General features: G+C 40.2%; 3 protein-coding genes and 1 long non-coding RNA gene across 4 annotated transcripts; 3 read left to right on the plus strand and 1 right to left on the minus strand.

Moving 5' to 3' along the window:
• The first annotated feature begins 141 nt into the window (after window positions 1-141).
• LOC113754424 lies at window positions 142-1,302 on the plus strand. The gene is made up of 3 exons (XR_003465194.1): window positions 142-313; window positions 457-571; window positions 828-1,302. It is a non-coding gene; the product is annotated as an uncharacterized LOC113754424 (long non-coding RNA).
• Window positions 1,303-3,717: 2,415 nt separating this feature from the next.
• LOC113754317 (cyclin-dependent protein kinase inhibitor SMR6) lies at window positions 3,718-4,781 on the plus strand. Its single transcript, XM_027298699.1, has one exon. It carries the CDS (start codon window positions 4,119-4,121, stop codon window positions 4,434-4,436), a length of 318 nt encoding a protein of 105 aa, XP_027154500.1. The 5' UTR covers window positions 3,718-4,118; the 3' UTR covers window positions 4,437-4,781.
• A 6,245-nt stretch (window positions 4,782-11,026) lies between these two features.
• On the minus strand, window positions 11,027-12,828 carry LOC113753417 (F-box/LRR-repeat protein 4). Its single transcript, XM_027297560.1, has one exon. It carries the CDS (start codon window positions 12,721-12,723, stop codon window positions 11,329-11,331), a length of 1,395 nt encoding a protein of 464 aa, XP_027153361.1. The 5' UTR covers window positions 12,724-12,828; the 3' UTR covers window positions 11,027-11,328.
• Window positions 12,829-15,420: 2,592 nt separating this feature from the next.
• Window positions 15,421-20,419, plus strand: LOC113752865. The gene is made up of 4 exons (XM_027296908.1): window positions 15,421-15,826; window positions 15,983-16,900; window positions 16,983-19,608; window positions 19,711-20,419. The coding sequence occupies exons 1-4, from the start codon at window positions 15,421-15,423 to the stop codon at window positions 20,417-20,419; spliced, it is 4,659 nt and encodes a 1,552-aa protein (XP_027152709.1).
• The last annotated feature ends 2,306 nt before the right edge of the window (window positions 20,420-22,725 follow it).

Genomic DNA, 22,725 nt, shown 5'->3' on the forward strand with positions numbered 1-22,725 from the left:
TTTTATAGCGCAACTACTGATCATTCATCTCATGATTTGCGCATACCTGTTCATTTACTATTTAGCTACTGCTTCTTTGGTTACTGGCGCTATAAAAGATTATATTTTAACGAAAGGTTCTTGTTTTTGCCAGTGAGCGCTAAGCTTCCATTGCCATTTACCGGGCCCAGGAAGTGAACTACTTAAGAGGCTGTTGCTCAATTTTACCAGTTGCGGCTATTTTGACAGCGCAGGAGAAATACCAAAGCCGAATGATGAGTCGGAGAAATTAGAAATTGAACAAGTAGAGCTTAGTTGATTGGGGTTGTAACAGGTACAGAGCTTATTTTACGCTTTCATGGCAGTGAATTTGATACCAAATGTAGCACTCTCCAGCTTATCTGGAATTCAACCTAGATGCAGCATCAGGAGATGGGAGTGTGAAATGAATTTAAATGTTAAACATTGAATGTCCAGGGATTGCAACTCAGAAGCAACGGCTGCTGGACCAAACCAAGAAGCGATGCATGACGACTGTACTCGTCAAGTGAAAAAGTTGGCCGATTACAAGGAGTCAATAAACGAAACCAGAGTAAGTTTGATCCTACTTTTGGTCCCATGGGCCATGGTTTTGTTGGTAATGGTAATTGTAGTCCTTGAATCACAAGTACTTGCTTCCACGTCAGTTTTTTTTGTAGATTATGTCGCATGTTAATAGCGTACTGATTCTAATTATTTACTGGGGATGTTACGTACGAGAAGCTGTTCCTTCGTCAGCCTTTAGCTCAGCAGTAGAATTAAATGGTGTTAATCTTATCTCTACTCATAATAATCGTTCATCATTGTAGAACGAAAATATGGTCTTAAGAAAAGAAAGAAAATGCGTCTTGGATGACTTGCGTTTTATCCAGATAAGGGCGGCGGCGAAGGAGGACAATACAACTTGGGTTTGGTCGGTTTGATCTTGATTGTGTTGGTGGCTATGACTTGTCACTGAATAGCATAGTGCATTCCTTCCTCCTAATCTGGTGATCCCGATCCGTAGGAAACTACTTATTAGTGTATTGATCATGAACTTGGAGGAACATCAAGTGTTCGAGATTTAAGGTCAAAGAAAGCTATTCGGAAAATATGTGCGCCTTAATCTCCGGTGATCTTTTCCTACCTACCACAGAAGAAAGAGACGTACATATTGGCTGCTCTTCTTGGCAGGCACCTTTTGCTGGAGCTTCTTTTTCTGTATTATCAGCATATCTCGAAAGCCCGGCAACTGGGATTGTGTCACATTCCTGATTTTCTTTCTCTTGATGTAGTCATAATTACGTGCCCCAATTTGCAATCTCAAATGTGTGTTTTTTTTATCGGAATTGGGATAAAAAAAATAGACCGTCTTTTGAAGTGGGAGTGGGTGCGTGATACCGAAATCGAATGTCCATATGCATGAAAATCTCATTGGGAGACCTCAGCCGCGGGACCAAATCACGTCTCTTTCTTTACTTTTTGTTTTCCTATTGCGTCCGCATAGACCTAAAAGTTTCACAAGATTGGGATCGGACAGGGTAATGCAATCCGCTTGAACTTCTGATTTGGTGTCAAGTTGATTTCTCAACTCCGTAAAGGAATGAAATTATTCTCACCAGTAGATAGATGTCTTTTCATATCAGTACTATCAAACCGGTTTTAGTGCATTATTAAAATAAAACAAAAAATAATGTAGGCTGCACATTAAAATGAAGGATTAAAATAATATACGCTGACAGTATATATATTTTTATCATTGGATGCACAACACATCAAATTCAAATTTTGCATATGTGTTGTGCATCCAATCAATCGTAATAGTGCATATATTGTCAGTGTATATAAGACTTGCTCTAAATAAAGTAGGCTGTGCTTAAATCAGTTTCTTCAAAGCTTCTAAACCAGTTAATAATCTCGGATGCTTAAAAAGGATTTTTGAAAGTTGGGTCTCTGCGGAACCAAATAGCAGTCAAATGTGTAGATCCCGATTGAGCTTGACCGGACTAGGACAATGGGCCATGACGAGCACCGAGCAGAGCAGAAACAAAACCAGGTGGCTTTTGCAATTGGGAATCAAGCTTGAGTTGTAGTAGGCCCCCGGTCGAGAGACTACTACTACGTCCATGTCCCGTACCGGAGAAGGAAGAAAAATGGACAGAAAGAAAGAAAGAAAGGACAAGCATCTACTGTTAACATCCACGTGATCGCTCCGAGATCCAAATGGACGTCTCGAAGCATATTATTATTGGTTTGCTTACTTGGCCAGCCGCAACCCGCAACGCCCAGCTCATCCCTTGGTTCCTCCATCTTCGGTCGCTTTCCGTTGGGCAATTGGCAGCCACCCTTTGTCCCCACCACCACTAGAGATCAGGCAGGCACTAATCCTGTATCCCCCACCTCTCTTGAGTCTTGAGTCTTGAGTCTTGGCTGGCCTGATTTGTCACCATGCCAACTCTTCTTTTTCATCTTAGTTCCAACTTTTTAGTTTTGTTTCCCACCCATATAACCAAGCTACAATTGCCTGTCTGCCCATCCATCGCGTCGTCTGTCTATCATCATGATCCATCACTCATCAGATGATGATGATGATGATCCATCATTACTTAAGAACAAAATGTGGTCCATTTTAAAAACTACCGGAAGAAAGTACTCCATGCTAATTATTAGCAAACAAGAAGGTTAGAAAACCAATTTGACGATTTTCTTCCCGAGTCTTTGGTTACTAGCATTTCTGTTAGTTACCACCTGCAGCTTGTTTAACAAAATTCTTGCGTATTTTTGTTTCTTCTAATCAATCAATTAGCCGAACGAGGACCAAATGCTTGAGTTCTTCACGCTTGCAGAAAACAATCGCAGAACAGAATGGTTTGGCCCTTTTCTTTTTCCGTCGTTAACTCAATTTGACAGTCTGTCTCTATCCCTTTGTTTTCTAGATTGGGCAATCCGCCTGGATTTCACCAATGTTTTCACCGTGTCTCAAAATGGTGAAACATTTAAAAAATATCCTCTCCGCAAAAACAAAACTATTACGTATGTCTCAAAATGGTGAAACATAGAAAACCCAAAGTTATTGTGAAATTAATCGGTGTATAAAAGTCAAACAAGAGACATGAAAAAATTAATCAGTGCTCCCAATTTAATACCAAAGTTAATATGTCTTGACCTAAAAGTTAAAATTGAAACTTCGAAACTCTTTTTTGAAACTTCGAAACTCTTGAGATTCTCAATTTTTTTTTTTCAAATTAGAGTCAATTAATAATGACGCGCATTGCCAGAAGCCCAAAACCAAAGGCCCAGGAACTTAGCATGGTAAGAGATGAGTGGATCGACGATGGGCATCTTGCTCCTATCAAGAGTGGGCTCTCTCTCGGGAAGGCGAGCAATCCAGTCAAAATGGTCAGGGGTGAAACGGGAAATCCGACCCTATTGGCGGGAATGAGAGCCGTTGCTTGCCAAAATACCAAATTTTGGCGCCAAAACCTGAATTGTGAGTCGGCTTGGGCTGCCCGAAGTTTCACGGGCAGCTCCCAAAAATTCTTTTTCTCACAAAGCTTCCACGCCAATCATCAATAGTAGTCTCATTTCATATAAAAAAGTAATAATGTTAGTAGTATTTCTATATTTCATGCTTCAGTCAAGACTTTGAACCTCATCCACTACTTAGGTCACAAATTGTCCTCTTCTTCTTCTTCCTCTTCTTTCCTTAATACTCCCTGGTCGATTTGCCGCCATCCCTCCTTTTCTTCCATTCAAAGTCTTTTTTTTTTTTGGCACTTCGGAAACCCACCCTTGAACAAACTCCTTTTCCCTCTCCGACTCTTTATTGTTACTTACAAGGATAGCTAGCATCAAAAATACAAGAAAGGCCATCCTTTAGAGTTATCCCTCTCTTGCTTTCCAAAAAAATTTTTGATCTGTTGTAACGCCTTTAGACACCAAACTACCCCAGTCTCTTCCTCTTCTTCCTTTTTCATTAATTCCGAAATCCCTTCGGTAGTCCTCTTTATTGTTTTTCTTTTAGGGCTAATTTTGCATAAAGAGCGAGCTTTTCCTCTCGATTTTTTTGCCTTGCTGTTATCTATCTTTGCTCTGCAGCTATTGTTGTTAGTTTATCAAACATGGGTTTCTCAAAGAAGCATCAGGGAGAAGGAGGAGGAAAGGAACTGGACGGCAAGAAATGGGTGATAGCCGGAATAACAATAAGGGCTCCCATGAAATCGATATCTACCAAGGGTAAGGGGGAGTACGAGGAAGATGATGGGCGGTCAACAACTCCAACTGCGAGAGAATCAAGGATACCGGAGAGATTGCCTTGCCCGCCAGCCCCAAGGAAGCGCCGGCCTACTTCAACGTGCCATTTTAATGGTGGCAGAGAGTTTTTTATTCCTCCAGACCTTGAATCAGTTTTTATACGTCATGTCGAGAGAGCCAATTGAGAGTTTAGGAATGGGGGTTCCTTAGCTAAAACTACTACTACTACTACTAGTAAGTTATTCTCCTCTCTTTATATAGAAAAGAAAGTATTCTCTTCCATAGGATTTTTTTTTTCCTCCCTTTTAGTTTGTAATAGTAGTGACTAGTAATAGACTAGGAGTCCTGTCCTGTCCTCCAGTAGCTCAGAGGTTGAGAAGGGGACAAAACCCAAAAAAAAAAAAAAAAAAGGCCGTGTACAAATACAAATCCAAGAAAAGGTTAGTGTAGTTTAGTTGGTTTGTTTGAATGATTTAAGTGTCGTCAGTCAGTGAGTTGTTTGCAAGATTTATCCCTCTAATTAAGGTAAGGTAAGGTCCCTTTTCATCATATTAGAAAAGATTTGAGTTTGGGATGACATATTAATTACTAGCACTAAATGGTTCGACTCTTGTTTCAGTTGCAATATGGTATTGGCGTCACCATGACAGACTTCTTGTTAGTATTTTGTTATGCTCCGAAATCCGTCTCTCCAAGGAGAGAGAGTCGTCGTCCTGCACCTCAATACAATTTTGAAAAAAAAAATAAAATGAGCTCTCGCACTTCTGTGTGTGTGTCTGCTGCTCTCGCACCATCAATCGGAGAGAATCAAGAAAAATAGACACGTGCGTGCGGTTTGTGTCCTGCCTTGCAATTTGCAAAATCGCGAGCTGTGAAACCCTTTTCATGGTTGAGAGACTGAGACAGGCGCTTCCAGTTCCAATCCCACACCTGTTCTAAAATCCAAAGCTGATGCTAATATTGTATACTCCTGCTAAGTAGTAGTAATTTCTTTAACTCGTCTGGCGGGGCTTAACTACTTAATAGAGGGTCAATCTTCATGTGGGCGGCGAGGGTCGGTGGGGGATAAGGAGCATTTAGTAGTATATATGTTTGTTTGTGTAATTTTTTTTTTACCATGACCAATCCTCCAATCTCTCATGCATTCAATTTTTGTTGCCTCTTTTATGGCATCGGAAGAAGAGTACATTCAATTCTTGGCGAAGAAAGGAAGCGGGGAAGAGGATGGAATGGACAAAAACCAAAGTAGTCGTAGTACTGTAGAGTCGTAGAAGTAGTAACGCCCTCTGCAGTGCCGCTTGCTCTGCTTTAGTAGTACTACTGTAGGAGTAGCGTTTCCAATTCGATGCCCCCTTTTCACCTGAAATGAAACCAATAATATTATTATTATTGCTATCCCCAAGTTCCTCGTAACGCTTCTCAATGGAACACTACTCTGATCATAATAAAACGACAAAGAATATATATATGTAAATGATGCGGCAGTAGCCTCCACTCCACTCCGATGAGAGAATCCTATGTAATGTAGGGGATGGTTTAAGGGTTGTTTGGCTGTCCTCCTAATTCCTAGATTGTTTACTGGACTTACCAAAACTAAACTCTAGTGCTACTGTTATACTACTAGTAGAGTAGTAGTACCATGTTTGGTGTTTCCTTTTCCTTTTTTGGGTATAATGGTGAGGTGGACAGGAAAATTTATTCTTGACCAGTTTCTCCTTTTAGTAGTAATTTGATACTAGTACTACAGTATTTGTTTAATCCTAATGCAAAATCATCCTTCCTTCCGCGTCGTAATAAAGAAAACTTCCTTGGGATCAGCACTGGAGTATTAAATTTTTAGTGGTACCATTCCCACCGATCTGAGGTCGGTTTCGGTGCTTTATTATTGGTTTACCCTCAAAAGCTCTGTAGAATTAAAAGATTATTATAATAGAAATGGCTTGGATTTTGTCCATCCACGTAAGTTTTTCCAAAAAAAAAAAAAAAAAAAAGGTTGTACAAATTGATTTAGAATCCTTAATCGTTCCCTTATCCTTGTATATCACAGCAAATATATGATGAGAGTCTTGAATATTCAAGTTTAAAGGGTACACAAATTTCTTGTACTGTAACAAATGCGATTCACAATAATTAATGTCATTTATTTTTTTCCTTCATCGAGGTAAAGACCTGATTTCTCTTACTTTGATGACCTATTTTACGCGAATTTCCACAGTAATTTGATGATTTGTAGGCGTGTGGGGACGAAAGAGTTTACTACAGTGAATCCAAGCTGATTAGCATTACTTTAATTGCTCCAAGTCAATTGAAACAATCTACTGCTTGCTTAATTACAAACTAGTAGCACATTTGTTGCCCGGTTTCCTTTTAAGAAAGTTTTGCATTGACCCTCTATTCCTCTTCTTGTTTATTACTACTCCTGGTACTGCGGAACCATTTATTACCTGTGATTGTGAGTGGAAATGGAAATGGAAAGGGGAGAGACAGAGTTAATCACGAGTGTGTTTGATTTGCACTTTTTTTTATACATATATTGACTTGCTTGCATTACTGTTTGGATTGTAAGTTATTACACTTTATTTACACCTTATATACAGACTGATTTGCTTGCATCATCAACACCTTTTTCAATCACCTTTTTATCTCGCATACATCATATCAAAAAAGTGTTACAGTACAGTTTTCACAAAATTATCTCAAATAATTTACAATCCAAACACATATTTTTCAATCAATTTTTAATCTCACATACTTCACATCAAAAAAGTGCTACAATATATATATATATCTATATATATATTTAAAAATAATAATAATCTCCTATCCAAACACACGCTTTGACTCCAAATCCTGATGACAGATGATTGAGCACGAGTTTTGGCCATGCCATCCGCATATTGGATTCCTTGTACACGGCAATTAGAGCTCTTTACTCGTGGAAAAGAAAAAGATTTGATTGCTAATCCTCGGATAACGTGTTAAATCAAGGATTGGATTTAATTCCATCCCAGTCAATACCAACTAGATTGGAGTCCAATTTTCTGTCTTTCAATCCAATCTCAACCCTCTTCTTTACCTCATGCACACGCACTTATCATTACGAGGTTGCAGCCTGCTGCCTGTGCACAGACCCTTGAACTTGTGCCGATTCTTGGAGTCAAAATCTGAAGCAAACGGCACAAAGTCCAATCATATTCTACCAGAACGACTCCATTTTTGTTTTTGTCCTCGTCAATCTTTTTTCATCTAAGTGGAAATTCCAAACGTTTTGCGAGGAAAACTCTGAGAGTTAAACATTCACGGCACGGTTAAATGTTTGTACGTGATAAATAGAGTTTTGCTTTCCTCGTATGTTGTAGCAGTAGTAAATACTCCCTCCCTTTTTTTATAACTGACGTTTAAGAAATTTGCTCTTAAGTACTTTTATCTGTCGTTTTACTATCCCCATGCAGCATTAATTATTTTTTCACAATTTTACCCTTTTATCTCTCTTTTCCAATACAGGGTTCTTAATTACTACTCCTAGTTAGTTTGCATTGCTTTTGGCCTAGTAAAACAGCACCATTTAGTACTCTAGTGAGAGAAAACATGGGTGAATTGGACAATTAATGAGGGTACAAAAGGAAAGTAGTGTATAGATTTAAACAATGAAAAACTTTTCTTAATTGGTGTGCAAAACCTTAAACGTCAGTTATAAAAAAAGGGAGGGAGTAGGACCTAAGAGTAGCAGGAAACAAAAAATTTGTTATTTTTTCCTGCTTCTTGTGGTCTGATCTGAACTCTTTTAATTTAATATGCCTGGGCGCTTAGATTTTTTGGTTTGAACTTCGAAATGAATGAACTGCAGAGGAGGAGGAAGGAGAGGAATCCTAGGCAATGTGCATGTATTTGGGTGAGAAATGAGAGATTGTGTATGTACGAATGGGGAAAATTATGGGACAGGTACACGTGGGCCAGGCCATCCCCAGGAATCCTAGAAAGAAGAAGATTCTATTTGGGAATGCTAATGACGTCAAGGCATTAAAAGGCTTCTCATTCTCCTACTTTCAAACTTCAAAGCACGAATCATTATTGTGCCATGAAAATATATATATATATAATTTTTTCCACTCTTGAGCTTTTGAGATTTCCCCAAAAAGCAAAGCGAAAATGCAATTTGCACGACCTAATTCATCAATCACGATAAGGTTTAACGCGGTTTTGCGTTTACCTCCTTCTCCTCCTCCTCCTCCTCCTCCTGGGGTCTGGGCCGCAGCCCCTGGCACCGAAGTCTGAGCCACCCTTCGGACTGCCCAAACTGCCCCCGCCACAGCTTTTTGGCGGGCAACCTGAATATTTATTTCAAATTCGCGCCAAAGAAAAATAAAAAAATATAAATATAGAGAGAGAGAGAGACCCCGCGAAAAGCGGTGTTTCTCATCTCTCCCACCGATATCTTGCTGCTGGTTTCAGAATTTTACAAAAGTGCTGCACCTTACGTTCAGACAGCCCTTTCAGTAATTCTCTGTTAACTCAAGACTAGTGTATGCATCTGATTGGTGCTTTAATAATATCCCCAAAAAGGGATAAATAACATGAATCAAAGAAAATTGATAAGATTCTTCGAGGCATTAGAAATGAAACATTTTCCACAAGGGAGAAAAAAAAAAAGGACTAGTGGATTGGTAAACGGGCTTAACTCGCCAAGTGATGCAGGTGACTTTGATTATTTTGAAGGTTGGTGAACGCGGACTACTGGATTTTTCTTCGTCTCATTCCTTCATAGACAATGAGCAAATTAGAAGACTTATTATTGTTAAACCACTAAAATCCATAGCCAGATAACGATTCCCCCTGTACCTTGAAACATCCCGTATGTCGGGCCAAATTCAAAATGTTCAACACGTTTGCCCATACACGACGACGGACATTATTATTTTTTTAGTGTAAGCGAGAAGTTGAAATTCGTGATCTCCCTTTTATATCCTTTGAGTCTTTTAACTCATCCCTTATCCTCTCTTCCTGCAATTGACGGTGGACATTACGACTAAGTGCTGTTGTGAAGTTGTGATATTTTATTAAAAAGCACTCCACCTAATAAAAACACTTATTAAGTGTTAAAAAGTATATTGCTTGGATGTATCAGAAAAAAGTATTACAAGGTATTTAATTTGGAGCAATTCCTACCATTACAAAGGATTGAACTAATGACGCATATAGTACTTGAATTCTCGCACGATAACTAGTTCACCCGTCCTTAAAAAAAGCAAAGCGGGACCGATCTAGTTGATAAGCACTTATTTTTTGCTGGATTATGCGTAATTTTAAATTTGGTAAATGTATTCGTCTCTTTATTCAATTCATCATACAAAATAAAATAATTAAATTCTATGTTTTATTTATTTAAAATATAAATTTTATTCTAAAAGCACTAAATTGAAACTTTTACTAAATGCGCTTTTAACCAAAGCTCTCTACTTCTAAATTCATAGAATGAGTTTATCCAACGCTTAAACAAAAGTATTTTTTCAGCAAAAGCACGATACTCTCAAACGAGCACTAAGTTCTACTACAAGTATTTTTGGGCCTGTCCAACAACCTTAGATTCATAGCCCGTTAAAATTTGGAGCCCTGTCTGTCTAACCAGTGGAGGGGATACCGGGCCTCCACTCCAGCGATGAAAAACCCAAGAAAAAAATACAACCAACACAGCCAATTAGACCTAGGAAGTCTTTTTTTTTTTCGAAGAACAAAAAAAAAAAAAAAAAAAAATTTTATCTACAGTGGTATATATTTGCAGTTGTGATTTTGGTGTAGGTAGTACTACTTGGATTTTAGACATTTCTGGTGTTTGTCGGAGGGCACTGTGTTACTTCCATGACAATTACACGAGAACACACTTTGTAGTCAACCTTTGTAGTATTCCATAATCCATAGCACGCTTCCATAGGCGATTTCAGGCAGTTGGTATTGAAAAATCAAGTACGCAGCAGCATATCAGGAGAAAAGAAGCATTGGTGCAGTAACCGACTCTTTTTAAGTTTTAGAGCAGCAAGCTGATATGGCTGGACTTCATTTCATTTGAATGCAAGTGCCTGTTAGAAATCTTCAAGTCACCAAACGATCAAACCTGAATGAGAATGGAGTCTGATCGCTCATTGCTCCAAAAACAAACTGGAAACTGTCATGCAGCACGTTGCTCATTCTTTTCTTCACCTCTTCTTGTCCGATCCAGAATTTGAATCCTAGACCTGACAATAGAAAGAAGTTTAGTTTAACGTGCCTTTTCTGATCATTGGGCGAACTCCAGTAGTTTCATGTCGCTGATTCATGTTAGCTATCATTATCAGCCTTTTATTTTGCCCTTGAACGCCTTTTTCCGCGACATGGATGTATGATGTATCCTACCGCGTACCATTAGAAAACCTCCAAAATTTAATGAAATCAGGTAAATGTTTTCTACAGCCATGAAAGAAAACATCTATGCTAAGTCGCTCTCATAATTTTAAATCCGTCAGGAGGTATCACACTTGCTAAGTCGCACGTCCCTCTTCTGCTGCCAAATCACAGTCTATCATAGCCAAATGTTTATTGCATGTTAGAGGGTGAACCAATCATCTGTAAGATGCATTTCTCTCCGTCAGAAAATGTAGTACAACTCCTCTGATGTACTTGACATCCGCGTGCTATCTTGACGAGACGAATGGGAAATGCAGATCCCCGAGCAGCATCATACAGTAATAGTACTCGCAGCAACGTTGTGGAATCAAATTACACGGACCAGAAGCCAGAGGAATGTCCATATAATTCCACGATTTCTTTATATACAATAGGTAAGAACAAGAATTAACGCTCAAGTCTTGTCACCAAAAGATAACAAGTATACTTGCAATTGAAGTACAGAATGTTACAACAGCAAGTCTCCCTGTCTGGTCTACAGAATCATTTATTGGCGCCAAGAAAGTTGGCTAGTTATGGTTTGCAACAGAAATTACAGTATGTGAAACATGTACAATGAGACCACCAAGAAGCAACATTTACCAGTTTCAGATGCAACATATAACGAAATCCAAAGTTCATGTGCTTTCCATCCCTCGATTAGGCGACAATCTCAATGCAATTTTTTGATACCAATTTTTTGGCAACAACGGAAAGCTTGCTTTCCTCAACCTGCAACTGTCTCAGATGAGAAGAATTCGAGAGAAACAGCTCAACCGCCTCCATTTCAATCCGACAGCAATACATTATATCAACTGTCTCCAACTGCTTACACCTCCTAGCCATAGAGACCATTGCCATATTAGTCAACCTATTACAGCCCCTCAACTTCAACTCCTTCAGGTTACTAGACGATACCAACATTGCTGAGAGCTCTTTATCAAGCAACAATTCATTATAAGACAAGTCCAATTTCCTCAACCTTTTCAAATTCTGTCCCAAGGTCGTCAACAACCCAGGTTCTCTTTCAACCACATCACAATTTATCAAAGCCAGCTCCTCAAGCTCTTCACTCAAAGCTCTGCCAATAGTCTTTAGCCCTTCACCAGTAACAAGACAACAACTCTGCAATCTTAAACTGGATAGGGTCCGGAAATTCTCAGCCACTGCTATCAAATGATCGTTGTCGAGATCAAGAGGCAACCTCAAGTCAAGTTTCTGCACGTCAGCCCTGCTATGACTAATGAATTGAAGCAAGCCCTCTTTACTACCGCCATCGTAGACCAGCAAAGAACTTAAAGAAACAGAGCCCTCTGCTAATTTTAATAAAACCCCATCCGCTACAGTCCTAGAAGTCCTCAATTCCACTTCTTTGAGAGTCTCTAATCCCTTGATAAATGCTGAAAAAGACGCGTTATCTCCCACGCATTCACAGCTTTTCAGCTTCAATTTCTCCAGTTTCTTGCAATTCCTCCATAGAAAATTGAGGCCATAATCAACCCCTCGACTTCCACACAGGGAAAGAGACTCTAAATTCAGTTCAGCATCAAGAACTGAAGCGAAGCCGTTGTAGCTGAACAATTCGGTTTCACTTCCGGTTATAAAGACCGAAAGGTCTTTAAGAGCGCGGAGAGGTGCGAGCCACTGGAAACAGAGAGGTCTGGAGAGAGTGATGGTAAGCGAAGAGAGATGAGAGCAAGAATTGGAAAGGGAAAGCAGAGAGAACCCAGAAACGGGCTCAGCCAGGAAGCGGAGGTGACGGAGGTTGGGGCAAGAAGAGGCGATGGACTGAAGGAGGTGATGGGAGGAAGAGGAGAAGGAGGAAGAAGAAGAGTCGGAGAGCGACAGAGAAGAGAGATAGGGATGGTGGGAGAGGAAAGAGGAGAGAGAAGGAAGGGCAAGGGGAGTACTGATGAAGGTGAGAGAGAGAGCGACGGTGGAGGAGCGGAGTAGACGGAGCCACCGCTTCGAGACTAAAGAGACTGCTGCTGATGACGACGGCGGGAGGCGGTGAAAGATTTCTTGGAGGAGCTCATCGCAGAGAATGCTGTCCATCTTGAACTTGCTAAAGGTTTCTTGGTTGACTTTGCTCACTCATGTCAAGACCATTATAACTATAAACTTGGGTAATTGGATGTCCGCTATAGGTAGGTGCTTTTCATTTTCCCTTTATCCCCCCCTCAACTCTAAACAGAAGCTCTCATCCCATCATTCACCTCATGATATGATGCATGACCTACCAGCCACTAATTTTTGTGGAGGGATTTGTGGTGGTTGTGGTTTTTGATATGCTGGGCTTTTTCCTTTTGTTGTGTGAAGGATTTTATACATATTTTTTCCTTTAAATAATGGAAGAAGGGGCTAGCTTTTTGGTAAGAAGGAGCTAGCTAGTTTTGGGGTTAGGTAAGATTTGAGTGGAGAGACAGGCAGAGCTGTGTTTTTTTTTTTGGGGGGGGGGGGGGGGGAGTGTGTGGGTGCTAAGATTTCCAAACACTGCAAACAGGACTTGTATGAAGTGGAAGACACTCGTGTTTAGAGTAAAGCAAAATGTCTTAATACATGGGGGCGAATAAGATGGAGTGTAGACCTCTTTATTCTTCAGCCGCTACTCATACCTTGTTACCTGTTCCAAGTTTTTTGGCACCTGCCTGTTTCAGGTTGCTTCAACGGCTGAGCTTATTTTTGCTACCAATTTATTTATTGCTTTTTCCCTTTCCTTGTTGCTGTCAGAGTGGTCGAAAGGGGATGAACCACAGCCTCACAACCATTCAGGAAATTTGAGACAGTAAAGTTCAGATCACAAATCTCATGCCATATTACCCTGAACTTTTACCCTCCCTCGATATACAATCATGACTGATTCGAATAAATGATATGGTATTGGAAGAATCTTGAACAATTAGAATTAGAGTGATTATTCGTTGTATATTTAATGCATTAAAGTAATTACCGTTTTATTAAAATATTTGATGCTAATGTCAATAATTTAAAGAATGTATATAAACTGGGAAGGGGGTGTCAAAGCATGGTCGTCCTCCATGTCTTGCTCACGTGCGGGTTGTCAAAGTGGACTGAGCTGGAAATCTTTTTTTTTTTTTGTGTTCTTCTTTCTTCTTTCTTTTGTCCTCTTTCTTGGAAGAACCCAACGTCTTTGTTTTTGTCCTTTTTCTTTGTTCTGAAAGTTGCCGTCGTCCTCCATCAAATGTCTTTTTTGTCCTTGGAACCCAACGCTAATTATACCATCTTTGCTAAGCAGCGTATTTTTTATATTGACCTGCTTTCAATTGGAAATTTTTTTTTTCTTCTTACTTTTTAAAATTTAAACAGAACTCAACGTCTATTTTCTTTTTGTTCTGTCTTTTGTCCTTGGAACCCAACACTAATTATAGCATCTTTGCTATGTAGCGTGCTTTTTTATATTGAGCTGTTCAAATTGGGATGGTAATGATTACCTTTCTATTAAAAGCGGATAATAGGACCTTAGAACCGTAGCATATCGCTGTCAAACAATAATAAATAACTTTCGCGCATGCAGGACGGCTATACATTATTATAGCAACTTTGCTAAGCATCGTGCTTTTTATTGAGCTGTTAAAATTGAAAAAATGATCATTAACTTCCTATTCAAACACACTTCTTACTGGTTTCTCGGATTTGAAACACACGCTCGCTGTTTACGCCTTTTCATGGACCTTTTCGGCCCGACTTTTTATAAACGGGGGTGGAGAGTAGCTTTTTTAGTACTTGTACATGCAAACGTCTGGCCCTGTGTTCCTCTTCTCCGTTTTATTTTGCACCAGTTCCTCGGCCTTCGCTGGTTCTGTTGCATCTTTTGCGCTCTTACTATCGCCATTAATATACTCCTTGCTTCTGCTAGCTGGAAGAGGTCCTCGTTTTTTTTCTGCTTTACGCTTCTTTTTTAAAAATGTTTCTTTCTTCCTACCTATCCAGTTTCTACGCTTACTCAGTATGTGCTTCTATCAATCTGCGCTTAGCCTCGTTATGTTGTGTGCGTTGGCTTTGTTAGCTCCGTACTTGTTTTTCCATGCTGTTTAGTTCCAGAACTGCATACGTCAACTGGCACGTCATCTATTCGATTTTTTTAGCAATAACTTCGTTCCGTACTTCCATTTTATCGTTTGATAAAAAAAAAAAAAAAAATAGTACCGTGCTTGCTTTTCCGTGCTGGTTTTTAAAAGCTGCTGCTATTCCTCTTATCTGCATGTGTTTGGTTTTGTTTACTTATTTTTTCCTCATTGCATGTGTCCTTGTTCGTCGAACTATTTTTTTTTTCCTTTATGCATGAACTGCTACTGTTTATCTCAGTGCATGTGTCATTTACGTTCGCTCCGTTTCTTCTGTTTCTTGCATGCAGGTTGTGCGTTCCAACTCCTACGGTTATAGATACTCTCTGCTCTTCCACTGTGTGAACTTTGCTGCTTAGTCTTCGTCATCATCCAGACTTTTTGTTGCTGGTTAGCCTTCATGCTCATTCCATCTTTTGTAGCATTTTTTACCCACTTCTGTTTTCCCTTTCCCAGTTTTCCTGCTTTCTTCTTCTGCCATTTCCTGTTTCTTTCTTGTTGCTATTATTTTTATCGAGTCGATTGCATGGCTTGTCTGCTACGGCCGTTGTGTGGCTTCAAAGTAAAACATGTAGTCCCTGCCCTGCCGGTGTTCTACTGTTTTATGGCTGCTAGATGCCTTCTGTCTGGGAGTGCATGAATTCTTTACTTCAGTGGTGCCAGCTTAATGGATAGAAATGCCAAGCGTCGCAAGCGCTATGCCGAAATGCCACAAGAAAAGAAGGAAGATCTCTTGCGGCGCCGCAGGGAAGCTAATGCTGCACGCAAAAAGAATGTAACCCTTCCTCCTCCTGTTCCTGGATCTGGAACTCGCCTCTTAAAGAGAAGGCGCGCAACTGGTGTTCAGCAAACAACTTCTATTGCCGTAGGAACAGTCGTCTGTTCTGATGCTTCGGCCAGCCAGTATCCAGCTCCTGGACAACGTGACTTTGTCGAGCAGGACAGAGTTGCTATACATGCTCATGGACTACCATCTTTAGCCGATTCTATATCAAGTACGCCAAACGCTTCTGAAATAGCTATTCCGTCTCTCTCTGGAATGCCTGCTGTTCCAACGCAAACTGCTAATACAAGTATGTCTGCTGCCATTTACGTTATGGCTCCTTTGCCCTTGTCAAGTTCCTCACTGTCGGTTGTGCTCTAATTACTCTTTTGTAGCTTGCTCCTTTTTACTTTCTTGTCCTTTGTTTCTGCTATCGCTAATTTTCGGAGCTTCACTTTTCTACAAGGTAAACGTAAAAGGGTTACCAAAAGAAGTGTTCCTAGGCTGGACAAGATTGCAGAAAAAGTTTTGGCCCTGCCTTATGCTCCGCCCTGTCAGTATTGTGGTGCTCAGCGATTCCATATGGAGCCTCCTAACTTCTGCTGTTCCGGAGGAGGAGTCAGCCTTGTAAGCTCGTCGATGCCTTATGACCTTCGCCGATTGTTTACTGGCGAGGATGAGGAGTGTGACCACTTTAGGAGAAATGCTCGCACTTACAACAATAATGTTGCTTTTACATCATTGGGTGCAAAGTATGATAAGGAATTAACTAAGAACAAAAATGGCCTTTATACATTTCGCGTCCAGGGCCAGGTCTATCATTTCCTCGAAGGATTACAGGCGCGCGATGCTAAGGCTTCTGGTATTCAGTTGTACTTCTTTGATACCGATGAAGAGCTTGCCAGAAGAGTTGATGGATCTTCTAAGTTAAGAGAAACTACTCTCAGGCTGCTTCTGCGTATCCTTGCAGACAACCCTTATGCCAAGTTCTTTAAAGATCTACGCAGCGTGCCGAATCTTGATGATCACAGGATTGTTCTCAACTGCAATGTGTCCCTGGATCAGCGTGTATATAATCTCCCAACCGCTTCACAGGTTGCAGCGATATGGACTGGGGATGGTGATGAATCCACAAATGCTTCCGCTCATATTCAGGTCTATAGTCACTCAGATACAAGCCATAAGATCAAGCATTTTTACTCTTGCTATGACTCTCTGCAGTATCCTTTGTTGTTTCCTCGCGGGGAATGTGGATGGCATCCTGGTATCCAGCGGGTTCAAGAGCACAGCAAAAAACGCAGCTCGCGTACGTGTGAAGACCAAACCATTGTTGACCCGGCATCTCTTGCCAATGCTTCGCAGTTGATTGACTCAGAAGAAAGAGGCAGGTTTTCTCCTATTTAGCTGCTTATCTTTTGTGCTTCTCGTTACTAATGCCTCATATCGTATCTTTTACATGCTTTTAGCTGCTGAGCGTGGCAAGCGGCAGAAAAGCAATGTCACTGCAAGGGAATACTACTGCTATAAACTACAGATGCGGCCGAATGATGATAGCATGCTGTTGCATGCACTGAGACTGCTGCAACAGTACTCTGTTGATATCTATGTCAAGATAGAAACATCAAGACTTGCTTTCCACAGAAAGAAACAAAATGAAATCCGAACAGAGGCATTAAAAGGTATAATGGATAGTGTTTCAGCTGGTGAAACATCAGGTTCCAGAGTTGGCCGGAGAATTCTTTTGCCTGCCTCTTTTATTGGTGGTCCACGAGATATGAGACGTCGGTACCTCGATGCAATGTCTTTGGTACAGAGATATGGTAAGCCTGACATCTTTTTAACCATGACATGCAATCCAATGTGGAGAGAAATTCAGGACAATCTGATGTATAAAGAAAAGGCGCATGATCGACCCGATTTACTTTCCCGAGTATTCAGAGCAAAGTTTGAGTTGCTAAAAGCTGAAATCTTGAACAAAAAAATTTTTGGGGACGTTGCGGCTTGTGTTTATGTCATCGAATTTCAAAAACGGGGTTATCCACATGCTCATATGCTGCTGATTTTAAAGCACAGATTTAAGCCACTCAATCCTGAGGCTTATGATAGGATCGTATGTGCTGAATTGCCAGACTCCACTAAATTTCCTCACTTGCATTCCCTTGTGGTCAAACATATGATCCACGGCCCTTGTGGAAAAATGAATGCTCACAACCCTTGTATGAGAGATGGTCTGTGCAGAAATCATTATCCGAAAGAATTCTGCCAACAAACGTCGCATGCTGAAGATTGTTATCCTTCTTATCGTCGACGAAATGATGGCAAAAGGGTTAAAGTGAGGCGTTATGATTTGGATAATAGATGGGTTGTACCCTATAATCCATATCTTCTTGCTTTATTTGACTGTCACATGAATGTCGAGATCTGCTCTACAATCAAATTAGTTAAGTATCTCTACAAATATATATTCAAAGGGCATGATCTTGTTAACTTTCACATTATAGCTCAGAATACCTCTGATGATGTTGATGAGATTCGAGAATTCCAGCAGGGTAGATGGGTTTCACCTCCAGAGGCTTTGTGGCGTATCTATGGCTTCCGCTTAAATGAAATGACTCCTGCTGTTTACACTCTTCAGGTGCACCTTCCTGATGAGCAGTACGTCTCTTTTGATAGAAATGCTGATCTTTTAAACCTTTTGAGCCAAATAGATTTGTCACAGACTATGTTAACAGAATTTTTTGAAATGAACAAGACTAATAAAAAGGCTCAGGACTTAAAGTGCCTATATCGAGATTTTCCTCAGTATTTTGTCTGGGCGCCAGCAAAGAGAGCATGGTCCGAGAGGAGCAGAAGAAAAGTTATTGGCAGATTGGTTACCGTTAGCCCGAGTGAAGGTGATAGATATTATCTACGATTGCTGTTATCACATGTTCGTTGTCCTACGTCTTTTGATGATTTATTAGCTGTTGATGGCCAAACGATGAGCTCATTTAGAGAGGCGGCGTTAAAGCTTGGGTTGTTAAATTCTGATTCGTACATAGAGGATACACTTGAAGAAGCCGCTGGCTTTCAAATGCCTTCGTCCCTCAGGTTTCTCTTTGCCACTCTTTTGTTGTGTTGTTCTCCAGCCAATCCACGCTTTCTTTGGGAAAAATTTGAAGCTGAGATGTCCAGAGATTTTCTGCGCTCTCATCCCTCTCATGAATATTGTTCTGATGAAATCAGAAGAAAAGTATTGCTGGATATTAATAAGACTCTTGAGCAGATGGGCCGACACATTACTGATTATCATTTACATTCAGATTGTTTTAGCCTTAAATGTCAAGACCGCGTAACCAAAGAGGTTGACAATGAAAGGAATATCGAAGTTACGCCAGAAGATTTACTTATATCTTCGAAGTTGAATGCAGAGCAGAGGTATGCATATGATTTGATCCTCCAGTCAGTTTACTCTTCAGAGGGGAAGGCATACTTTGTCGATGGCCCCGGAGGGACCGGTAAAACATTCTTGTATCGTTCTCTCCTCGCTACCTTGAGATCACAGGGATATATTGCAATTGCTGTTGCAACTTCCGGTGTTGCAGCTTCCATTCTACCTGGTGGGAGAACGGCACATTCCAGGTTCAAAATTCCACTGGACTGTTCAAGACACAGGACTTGCCAGCTAAGTAAGCAGTCGAGCACTGGCAAGCTAATTGCTGAATGTAAACTGGTTCTTTGGGACGAAGCTTCAATGGCACGAAAAGAGACCATCGAAGCTTTTGATGAATTGCTCAGAGATATAATGGAATCCAATGAGCCTTTCGGAGGTAAAGTCGTTGTATTTGGTGGTGATTATCGACAAACTTTGCCTGTTATTCAAGGAGCCACCAGAGACCAGTTAGTTGGCTCCAGTCTTGTTAGTTCGGCACTATGGTCTAAAATGCTACGGTTGAGATTGACGGAAAACATGCGCGCTCTCTCGGACCCTTCTTTCTCTCAATTCTTATTGAGAGTTGGTGAAGGATTGGAGCTTATGGATGAGGACAACCAGATATGTCTTCCAAGCAATATCGTGGTTCCATTTGTTAACGCAGAAACGTCTCTCAACAGGTTACTTCTGTTTTACATTATCCTGCTTCTTATATTTTTTTTCCATGTTGGTGGTCTAGCAGCTTGTTTGGTCATATTGTTCAAATGATCTTTCTCTGTCAGGTTGCTACACTGTGTTTTTCCAGATTTGAACGCCTGCTGGAATGATCCTTACAAATTGATCAATAGATGTATTTTGACCCCCAAAAATGCTTCTGTTGACGATCTCAATGGGGTGCTGATCAACAGATTCCCTGGACACCTTCATGTTTACACTAGCTCAGATAGGACTTTGGATCAGCGACATCAGAGTGATTACGAAGATTTTTTAAATTCTCAGAATCCAAAGGGCTTGCCTCCACATAAGCTTCTGCTAAAGGAGAACTGTCCGCTGATTCTACTCAGAAATTTAAATCCGCTTGAAGGGCTGTGTAATGGTACGAGACTTATTTGTCGGCAGCTGCTACGACACACTATTTGCGCCGAAATTGCCTTTGGTCAGCACAGAGGAAAAACAATTTTCATACCAAAGATCCCATTGCAGACATCAGATACTGAAAAAAATGGTATCCCTTTCATAAGAACACAGTTTCCAGTTCGTCTGTGTTTTGCAATGACCATCAACAAAGCTCAGGGTCAAACCTTAGACTATGTTGGTATCTACTTACGAGAACCAGTCTTTTCGCATGGCCAGTTATACGTTGCCCTGTCAAGAGCCAAGTCTGCTGCTGCAGTGAAAGTTCTAATACTGCCTGGAACTTTTGATGACGTGAAACTGGATTGCAAGACAAGAAATGTTGTCTTTACTGAAATTTTAGAATTGTCTGGCTGATTGTGCATGCTTCAATGAACTTTCTTTGATAATTAATTTAAGCTTAGTTTGTTTCCGTCTATTTATACCTTTACTCTTTTATTAATGTTTATCCTTACTTTTTCCTTTGCTATCCATTCTAAGATGGATAATGTCGTACCTATCAAAGATGTTCCATTTGGAATGCATAAATGGACATCAAAGATTGTTGTCCAAGAGAAGCAGCAGGTGACTTCAGCAAGAAACACGCCAACAAAGAAACAAAATTTATTTTCATTGATTCACAGGTAGTAATCGTGTTTTCCTTTATCGGCACATGTGGCCTCTTCGCTTATTTGTTTAACTGTGCCATTGACACAAATACCATTTATGTGTTTCTTTTGAAGGGATCAAAAGTTGAAGGGATTATATTTAACACAGATATTCCTGTCATGAGCCCAAGGATTGAAGTTTATAAGAGTTATCTCATTTCCAATGCTGAGGTTAAAAGAATCCCTGCTGAATTCAAAACTCCAGAAATAAGTGCACAATGGATTATTTCTGCTCGAACTGTTGTTGAGGAGGTTATGCAGGAAGAGGATCTCATGGCCTGCAAATTTAGCTATACAGAGTTCAAAGATCTATCTCAATATATGGATCGAAAAGATAAATCTGTTGGTGAGATTTTTTTTTTGTTATGCACATTTACTTCAGCTATCTATGCATTACATGGCCATGGTGTTTTTTTTGTAAATTATTAGATGTTCTTGGAATCGTTGTTACTGCACTGGAGAAGAAGCTTGTCGTTCGAAAATCAGAGGAATCATATGTCCAAAAGTTTGTGATTGTCAATGAAGAGTAGGCTTTCTAATTCTGTTGCTTCATTCTACATTCTATACAAGCTTCGAAATTTAGTCTTTTGGCAAATATCAATAACTTTTCGTTTTCAACAGCCTGCAGCCAATCATGTTGTCGATGTGGGATGCTTTCATTGAAAATGAGGGTGCACGAATTATAGCTGAGCTTCGAAACTATCCAGTTATCATTGGAAGGAGGCTCAAAGTATCCAATTACAATGGTGACTGAAATGCATCCTTTTTTTTACTATACGTGCTTGCAAGATGCATGAGATGTATAATAATATCTTTGTTTTGCCTGTAGGCGTTGCTCTGACGACTTGGTTTGACTCAGCTGTTCTTGTTGACCCCCCAGTACAAGAAGCCAGAGCGATGAAGAATTGGTTAGTCTGTTATTTTTTTAGTGATTTGCTTGCTGACGCTTTATCAGTTAGCTTGCCTTCTTGCTCATAATGTTGCTTATTTTGCAGGGCAATGAGAAATTACAAAATGCTTACAGATATTGTTAACCAAGAGACATATAACCGTTACAACCCTGATATCTCTTTCCAAGCGGATCAGAAGATCACCGATATAATAAATATCACGCCGAGCCAAAGGGTAATGCATTCGTTTCTGTCAAACAATTTGCTGCAACCAGTGCAACTGAACAGCTGTTTTACTCATTTGGCTCTTATTTTTCAGGCTGTTTGGGTGAAAGCGTTGTTCTCGTTTGAGAATATCTTTCAAAAATTCTGGTATATGGGTTGTGAAAAATGCTTTCGCTCGACAACTGCTGATCATGGAGTTACCTTTATGTGTAATACTTGCAAGAAAAAATATAAAGCACAACCAAGGTCTTTTACGTGGTGCAGCTTATTACTTCCATTTTCAGATGCATCTTTTGCAACTTATTTATATCTATCACTGATTTGGACACTTCCCCAAACAGATGTCGACTTGATGTTGACTTAACTGATGCCACTGGAACCATTACAGCTACACTCTTTGGTGACTTAGCTGAACAGCTTTTGTCATTTACAGCAGTTGAAGTAATGGAACATTTTAATCAGGTCAACTTTCTATCATATCTACCAACAAAATATGCATACAGTTTAGCCGTGCCCAATGTTTGGTCTTTTTTAACATTCTGCAGAATATAGAGGTTCCATTGGAGAAGCTACATCAGGAGCTCAAATCAAAAATATTTATAGCTCACATCAAGCCTGTCCAGACCCCACTGGCCGATGGAAAACGCCGCTATACAATGCAGCACTATAAAGAGTATTCCAACATAGACTCTCCTCCAGGAAAAACGCCCGCCGAATGCTCCTCTTCGAGAGCTAAAACTTCTCTCATTCAGAGATTCAGTGAATCTGATGATACTCAGGAAACTGACCTGCGTACTGTCGAGGCCAATGCACTCAAAAAACCTAAGTTGAATTAAAGCGCCTATCCATGGTGTAGCTCAAACCCCTCTTTTTCAAATGTCTCATAGTGAATGTTTACTGA

The sequence above is a fragment of the Coffea eugenioides genome, chromosome 11 (assembly GCF_003713205.1).
Source record: "Coffea eugenioides isolate CCC68of chromosome 11, Ceug_1.0, whole genome shotgun sequence".
NCBI classification, from domain to species: domain Eukaryota; kingdom Viridiplantae; phylum Streptophyta; class Magnoliopsida; order Gentianales; family Rubiaceae; genus Coffea; species Coffea eugenioides.